This window comes from Pteropus alecto, unplaced genomic scaffold (assembly GCF_000325575.1).
Source record: "Pteropus alecto unplaced genomic scaffold, ASM32557v1 scaffold43, whole genome shotgun sequence".
NCBI lineage: Eukaryota > Metazoa > Chordata > Mammalia > Chiroptera > Pteropodidae > Pteropus > Pteropus alecto.
The window spans coordinates 4,416,415-4,430,583 of record NW_006435764.1 but is presented as its reverse complement, the minus strand read 5'-3'; the positions used below and the strand labels follow the sequence as shown (position 1 = coordinate 4,430,583).

The 14,169-nt window shown below is 34.7% G+C and overlaps 1 protein-coding gene across 3 annotated transcripts in view; it reads left to right on the top strand.

Annotated features, from left to right (window-relative positions):
• KDM2A (lysine demethylase 2A) overlaps positions 1-14,169 on the top strand; it is an 89,262-nt gene that overhangs the window by 38,363 nt on the left and 36,730 nt on the right. For all 3 annotated transcript variants that reach the window (XM_006911034.2, XM_025046385.1, XM_025046386.1), the window contains exons 3-5: positions 10,932-11,070; positions 11,730-11,808; positions 12,252-12,298. In XM_006911034.2, coding sequence (XP_006911096.1) covers positions 10,932-11,070; positions 11,730-11,808; positions 12,252-12,298 — 265 coding nt within the window. The remainder of the gene's footprint in view (positions 1-10,931; positions 11,071-11,729; positions 11,809-12,251; positions 12,299-14,169) is intronic.

Sequence of the window (14,169 nt, the reverse complement as noted above, 5' to 3'; positions counted from 1 at the left end):
AAGTGCACATTAAGGCTATAAAGGGGATTTAGTATATGTTGCAAAGATTCAGATTTAATCCACATAGCTTTATACATTTTTAAATAGATGCCCCCAAACTTTTTTAAAGTGGTATCATGATGTGGGAGATGAAAATCTAGTTGTTACTTGTCTGCTTATACCATCACCAGCAAAGAGGCTCTGTAATTAAAATTTTTTTCTCAGGTAGTAGGATAAGATAGATCAGAATCTTGGAGACAATCAGAGGTGAAAAAACTAATCTTGTTAAAAATATGGGCAATTTCATCTTTACAGAAGGTGTGTGATATCACTTTGACTACAAATATAGAGAATGAGAACAGATTTTGATAGCATACGCAGTAAATGTACTAAGTTCGAAGCACCCTGTGATATAAAATGGTTTCTGGTTAGGAATAGCGATATTTTTTTTTCAAGCAGATTACCTGAGTGACTGACTAGTAAAATAATTTGTCAAGTTAAAGCTAAAATGAGAAATAGGGAATGGTAGAATATGAAAGAAACAGCGGCATAGCTAGAAATGCAGTGTCCCTTAGCAAATATCAGACACTTTCCGCTCTGGGGAAGATCTTTTACTAATTCTTTACCTAACAAACAAAATTTTCTGAATTATAGATAGATAGTCTCTTTTGTTGCCAACAGGTCCCACCACTTCACCTCTCTGTGCCAGAGCCATTTCAGTTGTTTTGGGTGGCCTTCCTTTGATACTGGGCGGCTGAAGTTTCATTCTAAAATGATTTCAGTGGAGAGCAGCGGTTAAGACCATTGGCTCTAGAACCAAGTGCCTGGGTTCAGATCCCAGCTGCATCAATTACTAGCTTTTAAGTAACTTTTGGCAAAGTTACTTCTAGCTTTCATTTTCTTTGTAAAGTAGAAATAATAATCTTATAGGGGATGTTGGATTTAAGTGTGTTAACACATGCAGGGTGCTTATTACTGTACCTGGCACATAGTAAGCACTCAAATGTCAGTTGCTTTTGATACTGTTATTTTGCTCTGGCATCATACATAGTTCACCTTCAGAGCAGTAGCTTTTCTGAGTGTCATTAATAAAAATAGCAAGTCTTTTACAATTTCCTCCTTCTCTGACTCCTTTGTGTTGCTTAGGGAATGGGAATTACTTAAACTCTCCAGAAGGAACTGTCTCTATAGAACATCTGGTTGATAGAGATTCATGGAGGTTTGTTTAATATGGGGAGTGAATGTGGGAGGACAGGAGGAAGACGTGGAAGTCTCTAGGTGGGCTACTCTGCCAACCCACCACCAGTTCTTTCTCTCAGAGTCCCTCCCTGGTCAGGTCAGAGAGGACTGGGTCTGGAATTAGATATTCTTTGAATAAGGACAGACAGACCTGGGGGCTAGTATGTAGCAAATTTTCAACATGGTATAATGTAAATGGGAACAAGACAGATCTTAGTTAGAATTAGATTGCGGAGGACTTTATTTCAAAATACGAAGGGACCTTAAATTATTTACCTCCCAGGGAAAATTAGGATCTAGAGAAGTTAAGTGATTTACTTAACTGCCTAGGATCACACAACAAAGTAGTAATAGTAGATTTGACACTAGGTAAGTTCTCCCTACAGACACTTTTGCTCTCTTGATTTTCTGTTGTCTAAAAGGGTTAACTTAGGTCAGTTTTACCTCTCTTTTTCTTTATTTGTAAAATAATGCCATATTTCCTGATTCTCAAAGAGTGTGTTAGGCAAGAAAAACTATTTGCTATAAAATATAAAATGATAGACCTGTACAATAGTTCTCTAAGTGTGATTTTTGGTATAGTCCATTCTTTTTTTAATTGTTCAAATATATATAACATAAAACTTGCCATTTTAACCATTTTTAAGTGGTTACTTACAATGCAGTGGCATTAATTACATGCACAATGTTGTGCTATCACCACTGTTTCCAAAAACTTTTTTATGACCTCAAATAAAACTTCTGTAACCATAAAGCAGTAAGTCCCCATTCTTCCTACCTGTCTGGTAACCTCTAATCTACTTACTGTCTCTACACATTTGCCTATTCTAGGTACCTTCTATAAGTGGACTCATACAAAAGTTATCTTTTTGTGTCTGGCCTATTTCATTTCGCATAATGCTTTCAAGGTTCATCCATGCTGCAGTACGTCATTCCTTTTTATGGGTGAATGTTGTTCTTTTGTGTATATATATGCACACCACATTTTATTTACCCATTTACTGTCAATAGACATTTGGGATTGTTTCCACCTTTTGAGTATTGTAAATAATGCTGTTATGAACATTGGTGTAAAAATATCTGTTTGAATCCCTGCTTTCAGTTCTTTTGGGTATATACCTAGAAGCGGAATTACTGGATCATATTGCAATTTCATGTTTAATGTATTGAGTATTTGCTGTACTGTTTTCCACACAGGCTGCACCATTTTACATAACCACCAGTAAATGCATAAGGGTTCCAGTTTCTCTACTTCCTTGCTTACGTTTGTTATTTTGGATTTTGATAATAGGCATCCTAATAGATGTGAAATGGTATTTCATTGTGGTTTTGATTTCTATTTCTCTGATGACTAGTGATGTTGAGCATCTTTTCATGTGCTTATGGCCCATTTATATTTTTCGTTTGGAGAAATGTCTATGTAAGTCCTTTGCCCATTTTTGATTTGGATTGTTCATTTTGTTGTTGAGTTGTAAGAACTTTTTATGTATTCTACATTTTAATCTTTTATCAGATATATGATTTGCAAATATTTTCTGTCATTCTGTGGTTTGTCTTTTCACTCCCTTGATAGTATCCTTTGTATAAAAGTTTTTAATTTTGATGAAGTCCAGTTTGTCTGTTTTTTTCCTTTTGCTTTTGGTGTCATGTCCAAGAAGTCTTCGCCAAATCCAATGCTGTGAAGATTTCTCTCTTGTTTTCTTCTAAGAATTTTATTGTTTTAGTTCTTATGTTTAAGTCTTTGATCCATCTTGAGTTAATTTTTTTTTGTGGTGTAAGGTAAGGGTACAGCTTCACTCTTTTGCATATAGATATCTAATTTTCCCTGCATCATTTGTTGAAAATGTATTTAATCTTAATTAAGTCTTATAGCTACATGTGGCTAGTAGCTACTATATCAGCACAGATCTCGATGATCATGTAATTTTTCTCCTTTAATCTGTTAATATGGAATTACATCAATAGATGGAGTGGAAATTCTCAGAACTAACAAAGTGCTTTTGCATTTGTGGCGCATTATAGTAGTTTATTAAATACTTAACTTTTTTAGTCACTTGTTTATGCTACCTTTCATATAATATCAAAACAGCTATAGAAATTGTTTAGAAAAAGTTGTGTTCTCTCAAAAAATGTTATTAAGCAGTGTCTTCTATTGGTCTACATCAGACTTTATTCTCATGTTATAAAAATACATTGCTTTATTTAAATATATATGTTGTATTACTTTTTTCTTTTACAGATTGCCAGTCATTTTTTATTGAGACAAAATTGATACACCATACAATTTACCCTTTTAAAGTATACAATTCTTTGAGTTTTAGTATATTCACAAAGTTGTGCAAACATCATGACTCCAAACATTCCAGAATGTTTTCATTACCCCAAAGAAACCGAATACACATTAGCGATTATTTCCTTTTTCTCCTCCTTCCAGCCCCTGGCAACCACTAATCTACTTTCTGTCTCTGTAGATTTGCTTTTTCTGGACATTTCATATAAATGTAATCATGCAATGTGTGGTCTTTTGTGATTGGCTTTTTTTCCACTTAGTATTATGTTTTCTTTATTTCTTATTCTTTTTTCTTTCCTTCTTCTTTTCTTCTTTTTCTTCTTCTTCTTTTTTTTAACAAAAGCCAAAATTATTTATTCACCAGGCCTAGGTCTTTTTAATAACAGAGCCAGGCAGCGTGGTACATGGTTGGGTGGAAGCTCCTTGCAGGCAGGGGTTTCGCGTGCACTGCAGCGGGGCTCTGGAGAGGTTAAGCCTCACTCTTCCAGGTGTGGTCCAGTGTCCAGTGGTGCAGAAGCTTAGGCTCAGGCCCAGCCCTGGACCAGCTAAATCAAAATGTACATGTTAACCATGTCCTCACATGATTCGTGGGGTGGACTCCGGGAAGAAACATTCATCTGATGTGAACCCCAAGAAGGAATTTACCTGCCGAATTGGAATCCTCATGGTCAACTGAGGGCCCAGATTTTATAAATAATTAGAGTCTAGCTGCCATTTGCTGTGACAGGGGCTCCTCTGTATATACTGAGAAGAACCTAAGACTATTCTTGGCTTTCTGTACTATATGCCCACTTGTTTAAACGCTTGTTTAAACTGAGTCAACCGCCATAGGGAAACCCTGGTTTTGTTTCTACGGACTGAGACCTACCCTGTCTAGTCAGAACTGCATAATGCAATTTGGTTATCTCATTTACATAAAATGGACCTAATTGGGAACCTGGGCAGGAATTTCCACTATAAAAGGATGCCTCCCCTTTGTCTTGGTGGAACACAGTTTCTTTTATTTGCATTTGTTTATTTTCTTTCGGTGGAACAAAACTTAGGTTGCTACCTGAATCTATATCTCCTGGGCTACAGCTTATTTTGCTCAAATAAATGCTTATTGTTCTTTATTACAGTCTAAAATTAATTTTGGTTTACAGTGGAAACTGTAGCCACATAGGCACAGACTTAAGTGAAGCCACCTAACACTCCAAATGTTTTTGTAACTGTCTTTTTTTCACTTAATATTATGTTTTCAAAGTTCATCCATATTGTAGCATGTGTCAGTACTTCACTCTCTTTTATTGCTAAACAATATTCCATTGTGTGGATATACTATATTTATCCATTTGTCAGTTGATGGACCTTTGGGTTGTTTTTACCTTTTGGCTATAATGAGTAATGTTGCTATTTGTGTACAAGTTTTTGTGTGGACATATGTTTTTCATTCTCTTGGGTATCAGATACCTAGGAACAGAATTGCTGGGTTATATGGTAACTCTGTAACCAATCTGAGGAACTGCCAGGCTGTTTCTCAGGGGCTGTATTATTCTGCATTCCCACCAGTTTTATGAGGGTTTCACTATCTCAGCATCCTCACCCAACACTTATTATCTGACTAATAGGTGTGAAGTGGTATCTCCTTGTGGTTTTGATTTGCATTTCTTTAATGACTAATGTTTTGATGGTCAGTTGTATCTTTCAGAAATATGAATTCAAATCCTTTACCTGTGTTTATTTTTTGTCTCATTATTGTCAGAGTTCTTTATATATTCTAGATACTAGACCCTTATGAGATAATATTATTTGCAGATATTTTCTCCCATTCTGTAGGTTGCCTTTTACCTTTCTTGATAATGTTTTTTGAAGCACAAAAAGTTTTAATTTTGAAGTAGTCCAGTTAATCTGCTGTTGTTACTTACACTTTTGGTGTCGTATCTAAGAAACCATTGTGTAATCCAAAGTCATGATGACTATTTACACCACATTTTCTCCTAAGAATTGTAGTTTTAACCTTTACTTTTAAGTCTTTGATCCTTTTTAAGTTATTTTGTATATGTATGGTATGCAGTAGCAATTCAACTTAATTCTTTTACATGTGGACATCCAGTTGTTCCAGCCCCATTGCATTATTTTCGCATCCTTGTTGAAAATCAATTGGCTGTAAATGTAAGGGTTTATTTCTGGATTTTCAGTTCTGCTTTACAGATGTATATGTCTGCCCACGTGCCAGCAACACACAGTCTTGATTACTATAAACTTATAGTAAGTTTTGAAATGAGAAAATGTTATCTCCTGCTTTGTACTTCTCTTTCAAGATTGTGTTGACTATTCTGGTTCCCTTGCTTTTCTTATGAATTTTAAGATAATTTTATCAATTTCTTTAAAAAAGCATTTGAGGTTTTGTTAGGGATTGTATTGAATCAGTAGATCAATTTGGGAAGTATTACCATCTTATATAATAAGTCTTTCAGTCCATGAACATGAGATGTCTTTCCTTCCATTAATTTAGCTTTTCTTTCTTTCAACAACGTTATGCATTTTTCCAGTATTCAAGCCTTGGATTTCTTTTGTTAAATTTATTCCTTAGTATTTTTTTCATGCTATTGTAAATGGAATTGTTTTCTTAATTTTATTTTTGGATATTTTATTGCTAATATATAGAAATGTAATTGATTTTATTAGCTCTGAAAGTTTGTTATTGTTTTTGTGGATGCCTTACAATTTTTTATGTAAAAGATCATATCATTGTGAGTTGAGAAAGTTCATTTTCCTTTCTAAACTTGTATTTCTTTTTCTTGACTAATTTCCTTAGCTAGGACCTCTAACACAGTGTTGAACAGAGTGACAAAAGCAGATATTCTTGTCTTGTTCCTGATCTTAGAAAACTTTCAGTCTTTTACCATTAAGTGTGATGTTAGCTGTGAAGTTTTTGGTAGATGCCCTTATCAGCTGAAGGAAGTTCCTTTCTATTCCTAATTTGTTGACATCATGAAAGGTGGATGAATTTTTGCAGATGCTGTTTCTGCATCTGATCATATGTTTTTTGTCTTTTATTCTATTATATTACTTTTTTAATAAAAAAATAAAAAGTATTAAAAAAAGATAGTTTGGGGATCCTGAGGACCCCATTGCCTATCATTAAAAGTTAACAAATATAAACTATTGTCTTCTACTGTTTCTTTTTTATGTGTGCTTTGAAAAACAATGTTGCAATATTATAGGTGTAATTTCATGGGCTGGTTTTTAAACTTAATGTTTCAAAAGTACTTTTCAGTGTTATTTGTTAAAATCATGTTAATGGTCACATTATATTCACCAGAGTATATGTTAGCCTTGGATAGCTTTGCCATTTTTCTACATGGTAAGTCTGATTTTATCTGAACTGACCCTCAGAAAAATGATTTTTCTCTCTTTCTCACCCCATTCTACTCTCCCAAATGTCTGAGAGGCAGATGATTGCATCAGTAACTGTTTTCTGCTCAGAATTACTGCTTTCCTGACTCTTTATATGTTACTTTTAAATGTATTATGTAAACACATTTTGAAAAAAATATCCTTTACCACCTGTTTTAAGAAAGAGAATGCCAGAAGTTTCTATGTAATAATTGATAACTGTTTACATCTAGTTTTGCATCATTGTCTTTTCTTCAGCTAACCATCTAGGAGAATACTAGTCTAATACCTGTAACCCTTCAGCTTGATTTATCTGTCAGTACTTGAGTTAATCTAAGTATTTCATTTATGTAGTCATTTTTACCATTTAATACAGTTAATTACCACTTGATCAGGAGGCGATTTTTTAAAGGCAGTTTTACATTCTTTTATTATTTGGATTCTGGGAAACATGAGTTTGCTATATAGTTTGATCATCTAAATAGAATAAACTGTAATCGGTTATTCTGGAGTACAGCTCATTGTTAAACCTGGAAAGTACAAACTGCTTTTGACTGAAAATGTAGTTGGAATAGATTTCAGTGTTCAGTTGCTGCCTATTTACTGTGCTACTGGGTTCAGTGAGGGCTGGCATCTATGGAAGGCCAAAAACATCCTTTTAGGCTCCCTAAAATCACTTGTATGAAAAGCACCTAAAATAAAATAGTACAGCACTCTAGTAAACCATTTTGACTTATTTGGTAATATTGGCAGGCTGGAGGAGATTGGTGGCTGCTTTTCTTAGTATTTAAGTGGACTTGGCTTTTGGGTTTTACCTGTAGCAGATTGTGTTACTGCCTACTGATTTCCTGGTTCTCGCAAGGATTGAAGGTTTCTAAAGCACTTAGAGATTTGTTATAGACATTTACTTTTATCAGGGTTTACATTAAGATGAGGGGAGGAAAAAAACTTATCCTTGACAATCTTAAACTGACATGAATAATTTTCACATTAGTGCTGACTTCCCAGTTGCAGCAATCAAAAAGAAAGCAAGAATTCAAATTCATTTTCCTGTTGTTTTTAAGAAATGGGCATAGTTTGGCTGGAATGAGAGCCTTTGCTATATCCTTATACTCCCCCAAATTGAAAGGCAAATAGAAGAAGGATTCTTCTTGATATAGGAAGAAGAAAAGCATGTAAGAAGAAAGGAAGGATGGGGGAACTTCTGGCTACCATGTTAGAAATGTTGGGATAATCAGGGTGATAATGTCCTACTGACTGAAGAAGAATCGGTAATGGCAGACCTAGGAAAGTTTGAAGTTTGAAAACATAACGGATTTGACAAGCATATTAGAACTTATAGTATAAAAGAATACTTTAAAAAGTGATTATTGTGGGAAAATACATTTATTCTGATGGTATCGCCTTTGCTGTATGACATACTTGGAAATTGTCCTTTGGTGTTCATTTAAAAGACAGATATATGAAGTAAGGTGAGAGTTGTCTTTCAAAAAAACCCCAAACCCATGTAAGAAATTGTCAGTGAAAATACACCCCTCCTCAAATGAATATTCCTAAAAATATTATGAGCAGTGATACCATTATTGGAGTAAGCGAAAGGTCTGTTAAAATCAAGTCTTCTTTTGGCTTTTAAGCTGTGACTTAATGGCAGTAAAGGTGCTAGGTTAGGAGCGTTACAAGGCTTTTTGCTAAATGAGGGAAAAATGCCAGCTGTCCTTCAGTATTTCTACCGAAACTGGTAAGTTGAATCTTGCTTTTCTCTGGTGTGTAGCAGTTAACTTTATTTCCTTTAATTTTTATTTCTTGTGACTCATTTCTCCCCTTTTCTGACGCCCATTCCCTAAGAGACCTTTCGCCAGTGTCTCATTTTCTTATGTATTTATGTAAATTCAAGTGCCATGAAATCAATTTTAGATCATCAGTATCTAACTTTAATTTCCAGTTTGGGCTTTTCTTAGCACATACTAGGACTGGACTATTTTCCTTTTGCACTTACCACTCCCATACCAATTGTCCCCTGTATATGTATTCAAGAGATATCAGCAATTTTTTAACACTGGCTAAAGTAAAATATACCAAAAGATAAATTTGCAGCATAAGCAACATGTTATCTTTTTAAAAAAATTAATAGCTTGTGAAATATAATTCACATACCATGAAATTCACCCATTTAAAGTGTATAATTCACTGGTTTTTAGTATATTTACAGAGTTGTATAAATATCACCACTACATAATTCCAGAACATTTTCATCACTTCTGAAATAAATCTATTCTATTAGTGGTCACTTTTTTTATTTCTATTTTTTATTTATAGAATTATAAGTTATCCTATAAATAAGAAAGCCATATGATAAATTCTAATCCGAGATATGGTTTACCACAAAATTTCAGGTCGTTTCCAAGAAGGAAAAGCAATTAAAAGAGTTTTAAAAGAAAGAAAAAGAAAATAGAGGAAGAGATATGAATCTAAGTTTCCCTTAGAAAAGTCTTTGAAGTGAAATGTAATTGTTCTAATAAATGCTTAATGACCATTATAGAAACCACATGGGTTACCATTTGATAAATAGTTATAAAGAAGATAGGAAAACTGTTCTTCAAGACAAAAATTATATAATATTTTCATAGTGAAAGTTAGGCAAAATGTTTTGGAAATTCTTATAATGGTTCACTTGAAAAACAAATTCAGCAGTTCTGAATTACTTAATATAATTACAGGTTGGTTTTATCTGTGAAAACCACATACAATATTAAGTATTAGTACATAACCAACAATTATATAGAATACTGTACCAAAGGAAGATGCCTTTCTTGATGGCAAAATGACAAATGTAAACTAAAACTATACAGCATGGAAAGGGGGCTCGCCATCATTCTCTCTGATTTAAGTCAACTGTCAAGAAGAAAACCTTAACTGTCACTTCTTCTTCCTCCCATTCCCCAGCCCCTGGCAACCACTCATTTACTTCAGTCTCTGTGGATTTGCCTATTTTGGACATTTCATGTAAATAAAGTTATACAATACATAGTCCTTTGTGTTTGGCTTCTTTCACTTAATGTTTTCAAGATTCTTCTGTGTTGTAGCTCATATCAGTAAGTACTTCATTTTTTTTTATGACCAAATAATGTTCCATTACACACACACACACACACACACACACACACACACACTTGGCTTTTTTTTTTTTTGCTCTAAATATTCAGACACACACACACACACACACACACACACACTTGAGAGTGGAATTGTTAGAACTTCTAAAATGTATTCTAAAGTGGCTGCACCATTTTATATTGAGGGTTTCTGTTTCTTCACATTCTTGAACCAACACTTATTATTCTCCACCTTTTTGATAATAGCCATCCTAGTGGGTATGAAGTGGTATTTCATTGTGGTTGTAACTTGTGTTTCTCTTAATGGCTAATGATATTGATCTTTTTCATGGGCCCATTGGCCATTCGTGTATATTCTTTGGGAAGACATTATTCTTAAAGCTAAAAGTTGTTTGATGGTGTCGCTGTTTGGAATGATATTGTTTAGCTGAACTTTCTTCCTTTATCTGATGTTAAAGAGTTTTTGCTTTGTTAATTCAAATGTGTTAATCTATTTTTGAAGGTCGTTTTAGAAAGCTAATCTAGGTATAGCTTTCCCCTATGAAAAAATTATATTTTGTATCCTGGCCTGAGATGTCTATGAAGACAGTTTGTTCCCACTTCGATAAGCAATAATAGACAAATAAAATGTTTGGTAGCCCCTATTTGGTCAAATTTTTATTGTAAATTTATATCTCTAGGCTGAAAGTTAGCAGAGGGAACAAGTCCCAAGGAGGGAACCCAGTGGCTCATTAAAATTTTGTTATACTCTGTACATTCTGAGAACACTAATTGACAGTTGAGAGAAAGATCTATAAGGCAAGGAAAATTGATGCTTGACATAGCAACCGAAGTTGAAAGCAGCACTTTGCACATGTCAGGGAAACTATAACCACTTTTAGATAGGCATGAAAAAGTACACGATTTCATCCTTAATGATCATCTCTCCCCAGCGTGGTACCATGCGACGACGCTATGAAGATGATGGCATTTCAGATGATGAAATTGAAGGGAAAAGAACTTTTGACTTGGAAGAGAAACTCCACACCAACAAATATAATGCAAATTTTGTTACTTTTATGGAAGGAAAAGGTCAGTATCATTTTGGTTCAGACCTGCAGCTCCTTGATGTAGGAAGTTGTAGACCCTGGGAACTGTGGGCTCAGTGTCTATGCAGTCAAAATATTGCCTGTTGATGCTGTGATGCTATTTATCTTTATTTTCTCTTATTATACATTGCCAGTCACAGCCCCCCACCCCCCACCCTCAATTCTCCAACCCTGTGAGTCAGTCTCTATTGTATTGAAAGCAGCAAGCGTTCATTAGGGCAGTAACATTGTTGGAATTTTTCTCTAAAGGCCTCTCTTCCTTTTTCTCTCATCCCTTTGTTTGGGTTTGATTATTAATAGTACAATAAAACCTCTTTTATACATATACCTGCCTCACCAAAACCGAGGTGTGTGATTCCGTGTGTACCATGCAGCTTTGCTCCTTGGCAGACTGACGGGGATGTCATGGTGTGTATTGCAGTGGACAGAATTAAATTTTTGGCTATTAAGAGACAGGGTGATGATAATTTCTGCCTAGGAATTATGAGATGATTTGTTAATAGCACTACTCCCTGTTGGTTAAATTATGGATTTACTGTGGAAATAAAGACTTAGCAAACTCCTGAGTCCTGCTTGTCAGTTATCTTTTTCCAGCTTTTTCTGTCTCCTGCCTTTCTAATAATTGTTTTCCTATGGTGACAGATTTTAATGTAGAGTATATCCAGCGGGGTGGCTTAAGAGACCCTCTGATTTTCAAGAATTCTGATGGACTTGGAATAAAGTAAGTGTTCTTGGCTTGATTGGATATGGTTGTAAAATGTCCATGTTACACCTAGGGCTACAGACAATGAAGTATTGATAATTGATGATAATTGAGATTGAAAATTGAAAATAATTTCCCATTTAGTTTTAAAAGGGTGTATATTTCTTTTGTTATGAAAACAATTCATGGTTGTTATAGGTAAATGAGAAAATATAGATGAACTAAAAAAATTAATTTAAATCTGAAATATACCCTGCAATAATCGCTGTTAACATTTTGATGAACATTCTTTTTTTCTTGTGTATATATGTGCATACGTAATCGTTTATATTTAAAATATATTTTAAGCCTAAATAAGAAGATTGATGTGTCTCAACTGGAGAGTTCTTAGTATTTTAAGAAAAGGCACTGATGACAGAAGTTATGCTTCCCATTTATACTTACTGGTATTTGTTTTACAGGATGCCAGATCCAGACTTCACTGTGAATGATGTCAAAATGTGTGTGGGTAAGTATTAAGCTTGTGGCCTTTGTGTTTTTGAGGCAAAGATTTTAAACTTAAGACTGAATCTTAAATTTGAGATTTGAAGGCTTAGGAACATTGATGTATCTTGCAGTAATTTTTTGATTAGAAGCTACTATTTAGCAACTGAGAATTTTCTCAAAGGGGGTTACAAAGTTACTTCATTTAGCACTCAATAGACATAGAACATTTGAACCTCTACTGCATTTTCACCTATCATTTCTATCTCTGTGCCTGCCCCCTTCTCTTCATGAAGAGCCTGCCTTCCAGGGCAGCCTGCCCAAGAAAATGAAATTTTGTATCTGAGCCAAGAATGAAGCTTCATTCATATGTGATTCTCTTTCTTCCCCTGAAAGTAGTAGAGAAAGTTCCAGGAAATTTTTACCAATACTACATTTGGTAACTTGAGCCAGGCTTGAAACTTTGTAAGCTGAGAAGTAGATACATTAAAATTTCTCTTTATTGGCTGGTTAACTTGAATCTTTAATCTGATTTATATTTTATTATATTCAAAATTTAGGAAAATAAAGCAAATTAGAACAATCTAGTTAAAGAAGAAAACTTCTGGGGCCCTGAGACACACTAGGATCTTCAGGAATTTGGAGATGGTCGCTCTCCTATACACAATAAAGCAGTAATGTGGATTAAAATCTTTTAGAAATGTTTCCAACAGGACATGAAACAAAAGTTTTCTGATGCTTTCCTCCTAACACTACAACTTCCTCTGTGTTGAAGCTCCAGTGCAATCTCTTGCTTTAGAAAATTAAATATTGCAATACTATCTCTTGGCCACTTGAGGGCCCTTTTTTAGACAGCCAAATAACTCTTCTGCTTATCCAAGAGGTGAAAGTCACTGATATAGCTCAGGTAGAGGAAATTTCTCTAATTCCCTGTATTTTTCACTCCCTCACTGTTTCTGTGTTAGATTCCAGCCATCTGCCTGTCACTATGTAGTTTTGGATTAGCCAAAGCACATGTACCTAGCACAGCCCTCTGGAGTAGAGGAGGTACTCAGTAAATTTGATGAGTAAAACACTTTTTGCTCTTCACAAGGCAGGGCTTTCTCACAGGGCCTCAGAAAACCTCCTTGCGTACTTATTGGTCCATCACTTGACTTCTTTTCCTAATGGACCTCCAGGACAGTTAATTCCCTGGATCTGTAAGGTAACGGATCACTACATCTTTTCTCTATTGGTCAAACATTCTTGTGGGTTTGTGGTCCACCAATTATTTGCATCAGAATCATCTGTGATACTTGCAAAAAAATATAAACTTCTGGATCTTATCATAGACTTGCCCAGATTTCTGAGCTATACAATTATAAGGACTTAATCACTAGTCTTCTTTTGAATTTCTTCCTACTTTTTTCATTTCTCCAATCATATGCTTACTGCTAATAATGCTATTTGGAAGCCCTTTGTAGCCTTGGATTTTCCAGATACATTTGCGAATGGTCACAGATATTTTTTGCTGTTGTTTTAAATAAAGCAATGATTGTATCTAACCTAACAGACTTAAAAATGTCAACAAATGCCTAACTTTATGTCAAAGTTATTTAAAGTCTGGATGGTCCTTCCCCCCGCCCCCTTTGGATAACCAACGATTGTGAGAATGCAGTGAACAAATATTGGTGATTACAATAATCCGTTATCACTACATGCGCTTTGGCTAATCCAAAGCCAAAGTAGAATGTTGCATTTCCAGTGTCAGTTCACATCCCCAAAAGAAGAAAACTATTCTATCATATAAACTTTATGTTTATGGGATATATTGGTTGAGAATATGGGCTCAAACAAAACTGTCCAGGTTCAAATCCCAGCTCCACCAATTACTAGCTACGTAACCTCAGACAGGTT